The 15,840-nt window shown below is 37.2% G+C and overlaps 1 protein-coding gene and 1 long non-coding RNA gene across 3 annotated transcripts; one reads left to right on the top strand and one right to left on the bottom strand.

Moving 5' to 3' along the window:
• The first annotated feature begins 85 nt into the window (after positions 1 to 85).
• On the top strand, positions 86 to 12,313 carry htr3b (5-hydroxytryptamine (serotonin) receptor 3B). 2 transcript variants are annotated; one of them, XM_008428568.3, is made up of 9 exons: positions 86 to 1,231; positions 1,782 to 1,945; positions 2,677 to 2,721; positions 2,812 to 2,921; positions 5,772 to 5,941; positions 6,905 to 7,062; positions 8,568 to 8,778; positions 10,023 to 10,232; positions 10,676 to 12,313. In XM_008428568.3, the coding sequence occupies exons 1-9, from the start codon at positions 1,180 to 1,182 to the stop codon at positions 10,939 to 10,941; spliced, it is 1,386 nt and encodes a 461-aa protein (XP_008426790.2). In that variant the 5' UTR covers positions 86 to 1,179; the 3' UTR covers positions 10,942 to 12,313. The 2 variants fall into 2 exon arrangements, with proteins under 2 accessions (XP_008426790.2, XP_081471613.1); XM_081615487.1 differs by lacking the exon at positions 86 to 1,231 and having other exon boundaries at positions 1,621 to 1,945.
• Positions 3,514 to 4,199, bottom strand: LOC145554785 (uncharacterized). Its single transcript, XR_014090788.1, has 3 exons — positions 4,005 to 4,199; positions 3,797 to 3,902; positions 3,514 to 3,706 (listed from the first exon to the last, which is right to left on the bottom strand). It is a non-coding gene; the product is annotated as an uncharacterized LOC145554785 (long non-coding RNA).
• Positions 12,314 to 15,840: the final 3,527 nt, after the last annotated feature.

Here is a 15,840-nt window from a genome sequence, read left to right as displayed (position 1 = left end):
GCCGAGAGCGAGCAGCCAGCTGCGGTGCGCTTTCTTTAGAAGGCGCGCGAGGAAGGACACGCGCACTGACAACCCAGTAACCCTATAAGCAGCAACTTGCTTAGGTTCTGGAGGCCAGAGAGAGGCAGCGCGGCCCGTTAACGTATCGGGTTCTCTTAATATGAAAGGATGTTTTCCTGTTCCTGCTTCGTTGTTACACATAAAGATGTTGAATCCTCTATCAGACAAGTTTAATGAGTAAAAGAGGGAAAAAATAGGCCGATGTAGACACAGAAAATAACAATGCAATATAAATGTTCTTAGATCGGAATGGGAGAGAAAAACAACAAAACAAACAAAAAACAAAATCCTGAAATTCAATTAAAATCGTCCAGTGACAGTGCCATGAATTAGTCACCATTATAACCCGAAGAGCCATTTTGATCTCAGGTCAGACAAAAACAACAACAACAACAACAAAACAGAAAAATAATGTCACATAACTTTAAATATCTACTTTAGGAAATTTGTTGTAATTTTAAAGAACCTCCACTCTATCTATGTGTCTAGGTTTTAAAATAAGCAACATTTTGCAAAAAGAAGATAGATAGCTTTTTCTTTGGGATAGAAAGTAACGTGAAATACCAAAGAAGCACATTCCAACCTAATAATGGTTTGACTTTTTTTCCCTGCTATGCAAACATTGCAGGTAAAAAAAGTCAAACCTGCACTTGTTATTATACCTATATTTATTTAGCTGGTTCCTTTGTATTTTTTAACCAAATTGTTAGGAACCATTGTGGAAGGTCCAAAGAACCCTGCACCTTGGTAAATTGCTAAAACGTGACTAATTAGTTGAACAGTTTGACTTGGACTGTTCTGTGTGAAGATATGTGAATAACAGTATTTCCTAGCACTCTTGTTCAACTCCTCCTTTGTTATTGTTAAAAAGAACATCTGGACAAGCACCTTCCTAAATGACCCTATTAGTTTCTATGGTACTGAACCAGCAGAACCTGTTTTTTTTTTCCTCTTCTGCACGCTCCACTATCATTCATATCATCTTACCAGCGCTGTGGGAAATCAATACCAAATCAAAATGTCTGCACAACACCGCATATTGTTCCTGAACGCCACGCAGTTCACATACAGCTGAATGTTTTTGTGGATATTTCTGCCGTTGACAAAGTGAACTTTTGGATGGCTGGTTCTGGCATGATGATTCTGGTTTGGATCATATTCTTTTTATCAGGTAAGACTGTATTTTACTATTTGTAGGTATGAGGCTGTAGAAATTAGTACTTATTGGTTAGGTTTTAGATGCTTAGTTTCTACACAGAAATGTAAGTTAAAGAACATTTTCTTCATGTTGTAATTTTAATCAGTTAGATGGTGCTTCAAGTCATAAATATAAATATTTATGACTTGTTCAAAAGTTCAAAATTATTTATTTTGAACTGCTGTGGTTTTTCATTGCAGTTAAATAAGCAAAAAGCACAACCAAGAAAATATTACCAACCACTTCATTTTAATTTGCCTAAAGCTACAGAAGCAAGACGTTTTACCTTCTAATGCAGTTAAAGTTTTAGCACTCTATTGTAGATTGGAGGGTTTTTTTTTTTTAGCATGAATGAAGTTTGCAACAATATCTCAGTTGTAATTCTGAACATGAGTAATGGCCAATACATCTTTCTCCTATGAAGGCTTTTTCAAAATGGGACCATTCAAAGTAACTAACCACATGTACCATTATAACAGATGCATATTTATTATAGCTATTGGTATATATTTTTGTTTTATAGTTAATCTGGCTGAATGTGTGCCAGAGAAGCCAAAGAGATCCACTCTGAACCAGCTGACCAGAACCCTGCTGAGGAAATATGACTGTGGAGTTCGACCCGTCCACAACTGGACCAGTTCTACTACAGTCTACATAGACCTCATACTGCAGTCTGTCCTCGATGTGGTATGTCACTTCAACGGGTTTAGCTTATGCTGCTCTATCAATTATTGTGGCCTGCAGGTTTTTGACAAATATCCTTTGTGTACTGCAAAATGACCTCTAAGTTCAGTGACGGTAACCTTTTGAGTAACCAGCAAGTAGCCATTAACTTTACTTTCTAGTAGACTGATTTAACTAGAAACCAAAAGTAACTTCTGATTATTCAAAAGTAATCTTTTGAGTAAACAGCAGGTAACCATTAAGGTTCAGAAACTAATCTGTAGATTTCTGTTACACCGGATATTCTGTTAAAGTAACCAAAAAGTTCACCAAAAACAACCTCTGGTTAACCTATTAACTGGAGGGACCAAAATCACCAACAATGCCTGAAAAGGTATACCTATAAATAAAAAAATAGCCTGTAAATTTCATAGCGTAATAGATTCCTCTAAATCTTCATGTAAGTTTCACAAAGCAGTCTATTGATTCTCTTACAGTAGTTTTGATGTTTTGCTGCAGTAACCTTGGAGATCAGAAATCATAACCCTAAGTTATAGAATTTTTTCTTTTTGTAGAAAGCAACCCTTGGACACATTTTCACAACTTCAGTAAAAGTGACATGAAATGTTTAAATCTAATCAACAGTCATAGTGATTCAGTTGTTAATTATTTTTTTTTATCCCGTCAACCTCTAACTTAATTTAAAATCTATAACGACAACCACTGAGTGTTTTTTTTGTTTGTTTGTTTTCTAGGATGGAAAGACCCAGAGCATTACTACAAGCATTTGGTACAGACAGGTAGATGTTCTCTTAACCGTCTGTTTCTCATTGTTAGCTTTAGAAAAGTAAATGTTTTGCCAGGCTTTAACAGAAATCTGCTGTTTTCAGATCTGGAGGGATGAGTTCCTCGTTTGGGACCCGGAGGACTTTGACGGCATCACTGAGCTCTCTCTCTCTTCTGACGCCATCTGGGTGCCTGACATCATCGTCACTGAATTGTAAGAGGAATATTCTTGTGCATCTCTGCCCAGGTGAAAAAAAAAGTATACTTTAGTATACTAAATTTTAACATACTTTAGTATACTTTTATCGATGTACTTAAACTGTACTATTTTGGAACAACTAATTTTGTGCTTAGTATACTTTAGTAGTATTTAAATAGTATTAAATTACAACTAATGGTATATTTTAGTATACTATACGTACTTTTTTGGAACAACTTCAAGTGTACTTAGAGTGTACTTAAAGTATACTTTTTAAATATCATATTTCAGAGCTTTATTGTTATATTTTGATATAATTATTTTTTGAGTGTAATAATTCTGTCTCAGAATTATATTAAAAATATATATTTTATATACTTCAAATATATTTTAAATATACTATTAATATATTAATAATGTATTTAAATTACACTTAATTTTTATTTTTGATTTCCTGCTATTGATAATAAACTATAATTTTAATTACTCGTGAAAGTCTTTATTCCTACATACCTATTTTGTAAATGACATGCATAACTACACTGCAGTACTTACATTGTTTTAGGCTAAAATTACATGGAAAGATTAATTACAGAAGATGCCCAAGGTAATTCAAATATTTTGTTTTATTACCGACATTTTAAAATTGTCCAATTTTACTCACAACTTTATGAACTTTACATAAATTATCAGTTTACACATCAAAAGTGAACACATGAACATGAAAATTTAAGTGTGACAATAAAACATGAGTGAGGATCAACGACAGAACATTCCCGTTCACTGCACCTTACAGAATCCTACAAAAAAGAACAATAGAGCAATTAAACAGAGAAAGCATTTGTATTTAAAGAGAACAGAAAAATGGCAAATAAAAAAATAATACTTACAATTTTAAGACGTTGTGGACTCGCCATATATGTGACATCATAAGAACTGATGATGATTGGGACCGGATGCCTGGGGTGGAAAAACATTTCTGGGTGTCTTCTTTGCCTGTTTATGTTAGAAGTAAAAAAACTTTGGCATAGTTAATGCCAAAGTTGTTGGCATTAACTATGAAGCTGTTTTAAGTGTGGACTTAAGGAGACAAACTACCTTAAAATCTTTCCATCCATGATCTGAACACACTGATCCTTGCAAGGTGGTGAGGGGGGCTGGTTATGCCCATCTCTAGCAGCCATCAGATGAGAGGGAGGGTTCATCCTGGACAGGTCACCAGTCCATCACAGGGCCTTGAAAGCCAACAACAAATAAAATGTATGAAAGAGAAAGGTTAGATTAACAAGGGGAACAATTATTTCCAGTTATCTTTAAATCAAACTATGTTTATTAAGCACTTAGTGTTGGTAACACAGCAGTTTTTGTTGTTGAAAATGCAGCTAGCTCCTCATTGAAAAAACAAACTTACATCATGAAGACAATGTGAAGGTTCATCCTCAGAGCTGGTTGGTGATCTGGTGGAGCCAGAGCTTCTTCTGAGACAGGAAAGTCTTTAGGTTTTCTAACACCTGATTTCTCTGGCTTCCTCTTTCATCTTCATTTGCTTAGACTGCAAACATATGTATCACATCATGATTATCATTTTTTTTATTGTATGCAATCTTAATACATAGTAAAAGATTATTAAGGCACTTCAAAATTCATACATATTCATTCAGATTTTGTTCACTTAAAGTATACTTTTCTTTAATATATTAAAAGTGTATTTTGGTACAATTATGTTGTAAGTGTGTTTAAAGTTCTAATTTCGAAATTGGTACAAGTGTATTTTTAGTACACTTCAGATATACTTATAGGTAGTACACTTAATATTTAGTATACTTAAAGTGTACTTTCACAAATTTAAGTATGTTTGAAGTATACTAAAGTAAACTTTTTTTTCACCTGGGTGCTCCTCATCATTACAGGTAATTATATCATTTTCTTACATAGTTAAATTTTTAGAATATTTTAAGAAAATATCTGTTTGCATCAATGAAATGTGACTTGATTCTAATGTCCAGAACTGTAGCGATGTTCATTTGAAATGCTAAATTTATGTAAAAAAGGATTAAGCATTGCTTAGTGACATAAAAGAAGCTCCAGCAATAGTGCAAATTAGGAAAGACTTTCTGTGGAAAATCTAGAACTTATTTGGAGTTTTTTTAGTAAACAGAGCAAAAATAAAAGATGAATGTGTTTGTAGACATTTTGCAGAGATATTGTCAACAATCTTAAGCAGTTTGATTAAATTTAAATACAAGATACAAGAAATAATATAAAATAGTTTCTCCAGAAGTGGCACATTTTATGGTGTCATTAAGGTAGTAAACATTTACAAAGACTATATAGTAATTTGAATAAAACTACAAATACATTTGTACAATAAAAAGATTTTAATGTTCATAGAGTTTATTTCATTCAAACCTAAATGTTACATACTAATATAAAGTCCATTTTCATTAAAGCTAGTTTTATGCAATATTCCAATTTTGTAGTTTATTTTTATTGAAAATTTTAAGACATAAAATTTTGATCAAATTTTTTTATTTTGTGAGTTTAATAAAATGCCAACACGTTTAAGGCATCTTTTTAAAATCCTTTTATTATATTTGTATTCAAATGACTAAGCATATAAAATAAACATTTAGCTTTGATATAAGTTACTCAGCGGTGATAATGTTTTTACTTTCAGAAATGAAATAGAAGAGCAAATTGTCTTTCTACTGTCTCGTGGCAGTTTGCAGGAAACTCTGAGGGTAAATCAGCTGCAGCAGGTTCTGAACATTAGAATCAGAGACCAAATCTAAACCTTAAACTAAAACTAAACGTAATGTGGATAATTAACCAGCACAATTCCTCTGTTTCATGTGTCTTTGTCAGCGTGGAAGAGGGAAAGTCCCCTCCAATCCCCTACGTCTACGTCAACTCATCTGGTTCTGTGAGGAACTACCGGCCGATCCAGGCGGTGCTGGCGTGCAGCTTGGAGATGTACACCTTTCCTTTTGACAAGCAGAACTGCAGCCTCACCTTTCGCAGCTGGCTTCACTCAGGTTGGCCTCCAGCTTTCTGCTCCTGTAGCTAACAGATGGGACACAATGTCTGGAAGATGAAAAATACTTCAACCATATTAACAGTCAAACAACACGACTGCAAAGAACACAGATCCAAAGTTTTAGATACAAATCCAAGACGCAACAGAGTCAAAAGGCTTTCAGTTTTTTTTTATTTTAAATGTTTATTCAATCATCAGTACCTTGAAAAGGTTAAATTAGATCCAGAACATTTCAAAGATCACAACTATGGCCTTCAGCATGATTTTAGGGTTTTTATATGACAATATAAATTAACAAAAAGGAAAATTATTCATCTCGCCCGAAACGTTAGCTGGAGATAGGCACCAAACAAACCCTCCCGACCCCATTAAGGGACAAGGGTGCAAGAAAATGGATGGATGGATGGAAAATTATTTATGGTTTCTAGAATTTTCTACATATCTGAAAAGTGTGGCATGCACTTATTTTTACCCTCAGATTTTTTTTTTAGAAAAGAACAGAGATGAAAGAACCCAACAGACAGGAAAATCTTTGGAAAAAAAAATAACGTGATGCTTACACATGTGGTACATTGACATCACATGTGAAAACATCAAATGTGTGCCATGTACTTTTGCAAGCGGTTTCACATGTTAAAGTGATGTAAAAACACACATGTGAAGGTACAATGTACAACGAGACATTAGAGTATTTCCATTTTTTTAAATATTCCTCTGGAGTTAAAAACGGGTGTTATATGTTATTATATGACATGATTTTCACATGTTACAGCACAATATTACGTCTCACATATTCCAACTCGATTAAATCTTTTTACCTAATTCCACAAGCTCGTTGGTGCAGTCTGCAACAAAACGAAAGGCACAGTGGAGAAAATAAATTTTCCCTGCGTCCTGTTGTTGGGTTTCCATCTTGCCGCCTCTGGTTTTATTCTCCTTCCTGTTTTATCTCTCTCGGCAGTGAAAGAAATCGACCTGGCTCTGTGGAGGAGCGCAGAGGCCATAGCGGGCGATAAGAGGGAGTTCATGAATGATGGCGAGTGGGAACTGCTGTCCGTTCCATCCCAGTACTGGCAGATCCACCAAGACGACGCCGACTATGCTCAGATCCAGTTCAACGTATGTTGAACACACACATTTTCACCCTGAGAAGACCATTTTTATGAAAGTAATTATAAAGGAGGACAATAAAATGGTTCACATAAAAAAGAAATCTTATTTAATCTTAAGTTAATGGTTATTGCATATGGACGGAGTAAATGCGGTGTGAGGACTGATGGCTCGTCGTAAAACGTGGCCCTTTAAAACCGTGTAGCAAAGTGTAAAAGCGTGAAGCAATTGGCTGCGACCTTCACGGATTGAGCCGCAGAGTTAATTCCAAGCGATGAAACGGCGGCAGCGGCTTCTGGCGAGCAAAGAGACGGATGGAGAGAGGAGCTGATAGACAGGGCAGGGTGAGCAACCATAATGAGACTGTCTCAGTGGCTGCCTGATCAATGGACCTCTTGTTAGTCGAGAGCAAAATGGCTCCATAGCCCAATGCAGGTGGAGAGCAGGGAGGGCGGCTGTTTATTCAGCTCCAAGAACGAAGGCTTCTCAGTAATGGAGCATTTCATGGCTCACTGTGTTATTGTACGGCTGGTGGCAGCGCGGACCCTGTGCCACATGAAAGATACAGTGCTGGGAAGAAATGGGCCTTTTTACAAATTTAATCTGCTTTTTTTTTCTTTTATTGACGCAGTTAAATGTCTCAGATAATATGCTCAAAGCTTTAGGTTGGCCCTTTCTTAAAAATAGGGTCAAAATCATTATTTTGTTTTGTTTTTCTTTTTCTTTTTTTTTTTGAAATATTTGAACCCAGGAACTTCTTGCTGCAACATTTCAATCAAATTTAGATCTGGCCTTTGATTCAGCAACTCAACAGTTTTTTTCATCCACTCGAAGGTCTTCTTAATTATTCTGGATTGTAGTCCTGATAAGAAAAGCAAATAAGGCAGAGCTTAAAGCTGCAGTACATATCTTTAAAAATATATGTTTTTTTATATGTTTGTTAAAACTGTCACCATGTTGTGACAGTGCAATATGAGAGAAAAGATCTCATATCTGTGAAAAGATCGATCTCCTCCCACTCAAAAACAACCAGAGCCAAGAGGACGGTCTTACTGCTCTCAATCAAGCTCGTATACATGCTCACCTCTTTAACATCAAAACATTAAAAAAATCAGAGGAAATTACAATTCAAAATCTGATCATTACAACTATAAAACTTTCACACACATTGTCCCTAAAATTCCAAATTTTTCTTATGCAGTGTGATTTTTTTCATTTTCCTTCAAGCAGAAACTTATTTTTACTTTGGCTTACTTAATTTCTGACTGGTTTGCAGGAAGCAACCGACCATCTCATGTACAATTTTAATTTAAACTTGTTGCTCTCTTTGGATTTTAATCCAGAGGTGTGCTTTGGTGTTACCGTTTGTTTTGGGAAATCACTGGGAAATTGTTTGTTTCTCTATTACTGCAAGTGTCACATGTGGCTCTGGAGGAGTTGGGGAACACATCCAGTATAAATAACGCTTTCTTGTCTCACCAGCTCCTCACCCTGTGCACTTATATTTTGTGCAGCTGCTGATCCGCCGGCGCCCCCTGCTGTATGTGGTCGGCCTCCTCATTCCCAGCATCTTCCTCATGCTGGTGGACGTGGTGAGCTTCTACCTGCCTCTGAACAGCGGAACGAGAATTGCCTTCAAGATCAGCATTCTGCTGGGCTACACCGTCTTCAGGGTCAACCTGACAGACGAACTGCCTGCCACCGCTCTCAGGACTCCTCTCATTGGTACGACGTCTCCTCATGTTAAGAAAAACATTTTGTTCAATGGATTTCAACAAAGTTTAAATCCGTTTTTTAAATCATAAAAACAAATAGGAATCTTGTAATCCTAACACAGTTTAAGTCCACAAACTGATGCAGGATAATTTGGATTACTTACCCTATCTTATGAAGGAAAAATGGGGGATCATTTTTCAAAGTCAAATTTTTATCACGTTATTCATTAATTTAGAAATGTCACAGTTTAAAACTAAATATTTTATTAGCAACTAATATAGTTTTCAAACTAAATATTTAGCTACAATCTAAATAGCTTGGTAAATTTCTGAGTTAAAGCTAAATATTCTATTAAGCTAAATATTTAGCATCAAAGTAAATATTTTCCTTACAAACTAGCCCTGAGCTAAATATTCAAATTTATGAATTTGAATATTTAGCTCAAATATTCAAATTTGAGCTAAATATTCCTCCCTCGGTCCAAAAACATGACTGTCAGGTTAATTGGCCTCTCCAAATTGTCCCTTGGTGTGTGTGTGCATGATTGTTTGTCCTGTGTGTCTCATGTGTTGCCCTGTGACAGACTGGCAACCTGTCCAGGGTGACCCCGCCTCTCACCCAGAACGTTAGCTGGAGATGGGCACCAGCAACCCTCCCAACCCCACTAAGGGACAAGGGTGTAAAAAAAATGGATGGATGAATATTTAGCTAATATTCAAATTCACTTGCCGCTAACCAGAAGTGGACTACCAAAATAAAAGCTCTGTCTCGTGATGTAGAACTAACGTTCAGTTAATTTGCTAAATATTTAGCCCTGAGCTTACTAGCTAAATGCTAACTGCTTTTTTCTGATTAAATATTTAGTGTGAAACTGATATTTATTACTGATGGACAAACATGGAGACCCAAATTATTGCTGTTAATTTTTGACTAACTTTGCAAATGACACTCTATTGTTGTGCATCAAGGAACCATTGCAGTAAGAAGTTAAAGGGAAAATTTAAGCAAAATTATGTGTTTAAAAATAAAAAACTTTTGTTTCGAGAAATTGTCCTGAAATTTCTCGAAATGTCCTAATATCAGAACAGCAAAGAAGAAGCTGGTTTAGTTCTCAGGTAAAGTCGCTGTAGTTGAAAAGGGAAAATTGCTGGAATTGTCCTGGCAAACCAGAAAACCCTTTTCTCTGCCTCTTTGGGATAATTGATCCGCTGAGTGAAATAACAGGGATCCTATTGGATCCGATCTCCTTTCAGGTGTGTTCTTCGTGGTGTGCATGGCCATGCTGATGCTCAGTCTCATCAAGTCCATATTGGTGGTGAAGCTGCTCCATCACAGCGAGAAAGAGGTCAAGCAAATGTCACTGTCTGCCTGCCTGCTGGACCGGTACGGCTCAGCCGGCCACAGCCTCAGCGAGAGCGCTTTGACCTCCATCAAAACCCTCGACAACATCTACGCACCTGGAGGTAGGCAATAAGCTTTAAAACCGATCAGCTGTCAGCGGGACAGCAGAGATATCTGACACCTTTCTGTCTTCACTCTACAAATAACAATAAAGTCGACAAACACCCCAAACTTTCTGTGGGGAAGTTCAGCCTAGCAAGAGACTTCTGCCATTTTCAATGGCCGTTTTGCTTCCCTGCATGTGTTTGGATTAAATAACAGGGAAGAGGATTACAGCTACTGATAAAACATGTAAAAATACCGAGCTTTTTCTGAGTATACAAACTTTAAACTGAGAAATCTTACTATAATCTCGAAATTCTGACTTCTTATCTCACAAAATAAACATCAGAATTCTGAGAAAAAGTCAGAAATATGAGATTAAAATGAATCTTTTCTTTTTCTAATGGCCCCGATCTTCTTCCAATGAATCTGCTAGTTAAACCTTATTCTTACCTTTTCACAGATTATGAGCTTGAAAGCTCCCTGGAGGAAGATCTCCTGTCCCTGAATGACGTCCCAGATCCTCCGTCTGGACTGGAGTGGCTGCTCCAGGAACTGGTTTTCCTTCGGATGGCTTTTTCCCAGGAGGACAGCGAGTCTTCAGCTCAGGCCGAATGGCTGTCGCTCTGCCTGCGGCTCGACCGCTTGCTGTTTCGCCTTTACTTGCTGGTTTTAGCCGTGTACACCGGTACGCTGCTGCTGCTGTGGGCCAGATGGAGCTTCAGTTGAGCCAGCAGCACAAATATGATCACTTGGTGGTTCGGCTCAACAACACTGATTGGGAAACTCATTCAGAAGAGAAGCCATCTGATTAAGACAAACTCATTGTAAAGGTATTACTAAGTCATTGATTTTGTAAACAGTTATCTAAAAGTTTTACATTTCTTTGCTTTTCTAAAAAAATGACCATGCTTTAGAGGCTCTGAACTCCCTTTTATTGCAAAAAGTGATTGAACAAGAGCTTTTAGGTGCTCTCATTGACTCCTTCTGCAAATTTCAGTCTGTATTGTTTCAGTTGGCTTGTTTTGCATGACCTGCAGGACAATCTGCAGTCTTAGTAGCCCCGGATTCAAGTTCAGACTTTGACACTAAGAAGCTGGGGAGGCATATTTTTGATTTAGAAATACTTAATTTGCAAAATTAAACTTTCACTTCTCATTGGTTATTTTTAATGCATGGCATCCCACATAGTTCTGTTCTTGATCCTGTTAAGTTTGTGTCTTTTTTGTTTCCCTTATATTATCTTATATGATCATCACCAGGTAATGTCAGAAGCTTTTTTTGTGGTGAGTCAAGCATCCATTAGGCATCTGCAGGTGATGTAAAATGCTATTATATGTATTTTTTGCATTAGCATTTGGCACAATTTAATAGTTTGACTCCAGTATATTTATTTTTTGTGTATTTTCATGTCATTTGCATAGAAATTTGTGAACCACTTTGAAGTACTTCATTAATAAAGGCAGCGTGTTATTTTTTATAATCTGAGACATCTCCAATCACTGGTAAGCTGATAATATTCAGCTATTTATTACTACTGTACATTTTAAACCCTAGAGTAGTGTAAAGCTTTTTATAAGGCCATAAAATCCTGGTTGTCAGAGGTCAACAAAAACAAAACAGAGGCTCTTATTTGGTGAGCGCCAAAGATTTTTATCTTAAAGAAAACATCCATAAAGTGTCCTCCATGAGGGAGGATGAATTATGCTCTCATGACACCAAACATGAACGTCTGGGCCTCAATTTCAAAAATTATGAAACAAAAACATCACAGAGAGTCATCGTAATCACAGCAAAACATGGTGGCAGCATCATAATATGGGGTTACCTTTTCTCAGGTGGATTTTGAATTATTTTTGTCATCTCAGATGCAAACCTGAATAGTTAGAAATCCTGGAAAGCAGAAAATTGAACAAGGATTTAATTTTTCAGTCTATAGATGGATGCAGAAAATGGTCACGTTAACGATGTGACAGCAAAGACAGAAAACTGAAATTCAACTCAAGTTTTAGTTTAAGTTTGAGCGAAAAACATTCATGCAACTTTGTTTGTTTCTTTCAATTTTCCTCCAAACAGATTTATTTGTTTCACAGTTGAAGTGAACAGGAAATATTTCTGAATAAAAATGAAAAAAAAAAGGATTTAAAAAGGTTGTCTTAGTTTTTTTAATCAACTTAAAATCCAGATTTTTGTAAATAGGGTGTGATGAACACTTATTAGGGTTCTTTCAACATTATGCCACCTAGAACAAACTTTATTTTATTATTTTTATATTAATCTGACATATTTGTTGTGTCTTCAAGGGTCACTTTGGTTTAAATCAGATGAGTTCTTTAAAAATGAGTCACATTAAACTCTCCCCTGCTCGTTCTGTTATTGTTCCTGGTCTGTCATTATGTTTCCGGACAGCAGAGATACGGTCCGACACAGAAACTCTCTGGAGACAATCCCTCACCATCCGTGTGCTGTTACCATATCATTTTCATACTTTAATCTCCGTCCGTCCGCCACAAAACAGATCAGTAAAAATCATTAATATCTCAGCTGCTGCAGCTCTGCTCCCCGTTGGTTTTCTAACAGCCGTGATAAGAATATTAAAAGTGCATTTACAGGAAAGCAGCTGCTGGAACAATCCATGGTAATGCAATTCTGGAAATATTGGCAGTGGATCAGGTGACGCTGTGTTATGCAATAAAGAACTAAGAATTTATAGCTGCTTTATACTGATTACTGTCTTATCTCCAGTAATAAGAGAGCAGAATTTATATTCTGTGAATTTGTGTTGCTTTAAATATAAACCGCAAGTTTTTTTTATGTTTTGCCTTTTATAAAACAAAAAAGACATTCTGGTACTGCAAGTCCTGCTGTGCCACGATACTGCAACTTCTATCCTGCTGCAACACCTAAATGACTGGTTAATGAACAGGCCAAACCTGGCAAAACCTGCTGACAACACAAAGAGATAATTCAGCTTTTTGATTCAGGTGCTTCGGAGCAGAGATGCATTCAAAGGTTGCAGGACAGTCGCAGTCGAGGGTTCGATTTGCAGACCTCGGCTTCATAGGCATGAGATTTTTCAGTCACAATGTTAGGTGACAGAAATGTTCTTCATGCTGAAATAATAATTTTAGTTGGTGGGACTTCCTTTGTGACATGCACACATTAAAAACAAAAACCAAAAGTCTTAATGATATGCTCCATCTTCAGAGATGTTTGGAAAACTAAGGAAACACACATGTGGAAGATCTTCTTGCATCAGTTAAATCAGTGTTTTTCACTGTGGTGACCTCAGAAAGTTGGAGGAAAGACGAGAGGAAAAAAGCAAAACCAATATAAAGTATTACATACATTGAGAGTGAAAAGTTTATTTTTTTTTGGTAATAAATTCATAATATGATCAAATCTTCTGCCACAGAGTTCCTGGCCATCTAAAAACCAGATGGTATCAGGCAGAATTTATGATAAATGGATGCAATAATGACTGAGCAGCAGTGGTGGAGAAAGTACTCAAAAAATTTACTTAAGTAAAAGTACAAATACACAGTCAAAAATGTACTTAAGTAAAAGTCAAAGTACCACATTAACATTTTACTTAAGTAAAAGTAAAAAAGTCCTGGCTTTTAAAAATACTTAAGTATTAAAAGTAAAAGTACTCGCTGAATGCATTACCTAATCGCTAATATCATTAAGTGTGCCGATCGTATTTAATTTTAATACATCAGAAATGTGCCATTTTAATTAACACTACCACAGATTAAACATGTTCTTATTGTGTTTATTCTCTGTAACAGTTTAGACTTAGATATGTGATTCTATGAATCATAATTTCAGGGATGGAAACATTTTGTCTCCTGTCCTAACATAGCATGAACTTCATTAGTCACATTTATTTAGAAAGAAATCTAACTGAAAGGGGATGTAAAGAAGGTGCGGGCGGGGTGGAGGACATGCAACCAAGGAGCCATGCAGCAGAGTTGTAGTCAAGACCACCGAACCCGAGACCAAGACCAGCGCCCCGCGCTAAATGACACAATAACATTAAGTTTACCTATCAAAATTGGTTTTCAGATAGATCTGAAAGATCCACATTCCCATAAAAACACCTAGATATTAAATACTTAGAGCTGAAATATATTTAACCAGTATCAATTAAAACTCACTTCATTCTGTTTTGCTTTCATCGCTGTGCTACAATCCGCAGATGTCTCCTGCTATTCCTAGAAAAATAAGCCCTGGGCGGTTGCCCATATTGCATATGTCAGAAACCACAACTGAAACATCGCAATTAACGGTAAATAACTTTCAACTATGAACACTGTCCAACGGCGCAACAAGTAACTAAGCAGAATGAGCATCGTGACTGTTTTCATCCTCCCTCCCACTGCGATGTTTACCACCATGACAGGAGACGAAATCAATCAATGAGCAATGAGCATACTCTGTGTTCATACTTCAACTTATATATATATATATATATATATATATATATATATATATATAGCTACCGCAGTGTACACAAGAACAAAGAACGGCTCTCAGTGAGGCTTCAGTCCTTAGGACTTAGTAAAGATCTGTCCAGAAGAATCGGATCGTTCCTGAATGTCATATCACTATATTGCAGACTTTGGTCACAGCGTTGTCCCATATATGCGACACCTCAGTCAACACCTCCACACAATAATTCAGCGCATGAGTGACAACTTTTTTTCATCAGATGCAACATGTGTCTCAGTACAGCTAGCTTTGCTAGCACAGATCTTACCTATCTTTAAGCTTTCCTTCCAAGTGACGCTAAAAGTTGGACGAAGTCCCCACCGTCTGTGAAAGCGAAGCGCTGCTGATTTTACATGTCGCCATATCAATTTATGCAGCGCTATTATGTTATAGACAAACATCTCCTCCCGCTCAGAGGAAACCACTGCGCATGTCTGGAGCTCCGCGTGCGAGTAAAGGTGGAGCCGATGGGTGACAACAGACACTAAGTCACGTTATTGCTCAGATTTTACAGCGCCACCTTAAGACCCTGAACTTCACATTTTAACGGAAAAAAAAACACAATGCGACTTGGATGTAACGAGTAACGCGACAGTTTTGTAGAAATGTAGTGAAGTAGAAAGTACAGATACTTACTGTAAAATGTAGTGGAGTAAAAGTAGAAAGTCCCCATTATTAAATCTACTTAAGTAAAGTACAGATACACGAAAACTGTACTTAAGTACAGTAACGAAGTACTTGTACTTCGTTACTTCCCACCACTGGTTCCCACCCTCATCTATGGTCATGAGCTTTGGGTCATGACCGAAAGAACGAGATCACGGGTACAAGCGGCCGAAATGGGTTTCCTCCGCAGGGTGGCTGGGCTCTCCCTTAGAGATAGGGTGAGAAGCTCGGTCATCTGGGAGGGACTCAGAGTAGAGCCGCTGCTCCTCCACGTCGAGAGGAGCCAGTTGAGGTGGCTCGGGCATCTGGTCAGGATGCCTCCTGGACGCCTCCCTGGTGAGGTGTTCCGGGCACGTCCCACCGGGAGGAGGCCTCGGGGAAGACCCAGGACACGCTGGAGGGATTACGTCTCTCGGCTGGCCTGGGAACGCCTTGGGATTCCCCCGGAGGAGCTGGAAGAAGTGGCTG

This window comes from Poecilia reticulata, chromosome 14, assembly GCF_904066995.2.
Source record: "Poecilia reticulata chromosome 14, P_reticulata-male-v2, whole genome shotgun sequence".
In the NCBI taxonomy this organism is placed as follows: Eukaryota; Metazoa; Chordata; class Actinopteri; order Cyprinodontiformes; family Poeciliidae; genus Poecilia; species Poecilia reticulata.
This window is presented reverse-complemented; position numbering and strand designations above follow the sequence as displayed.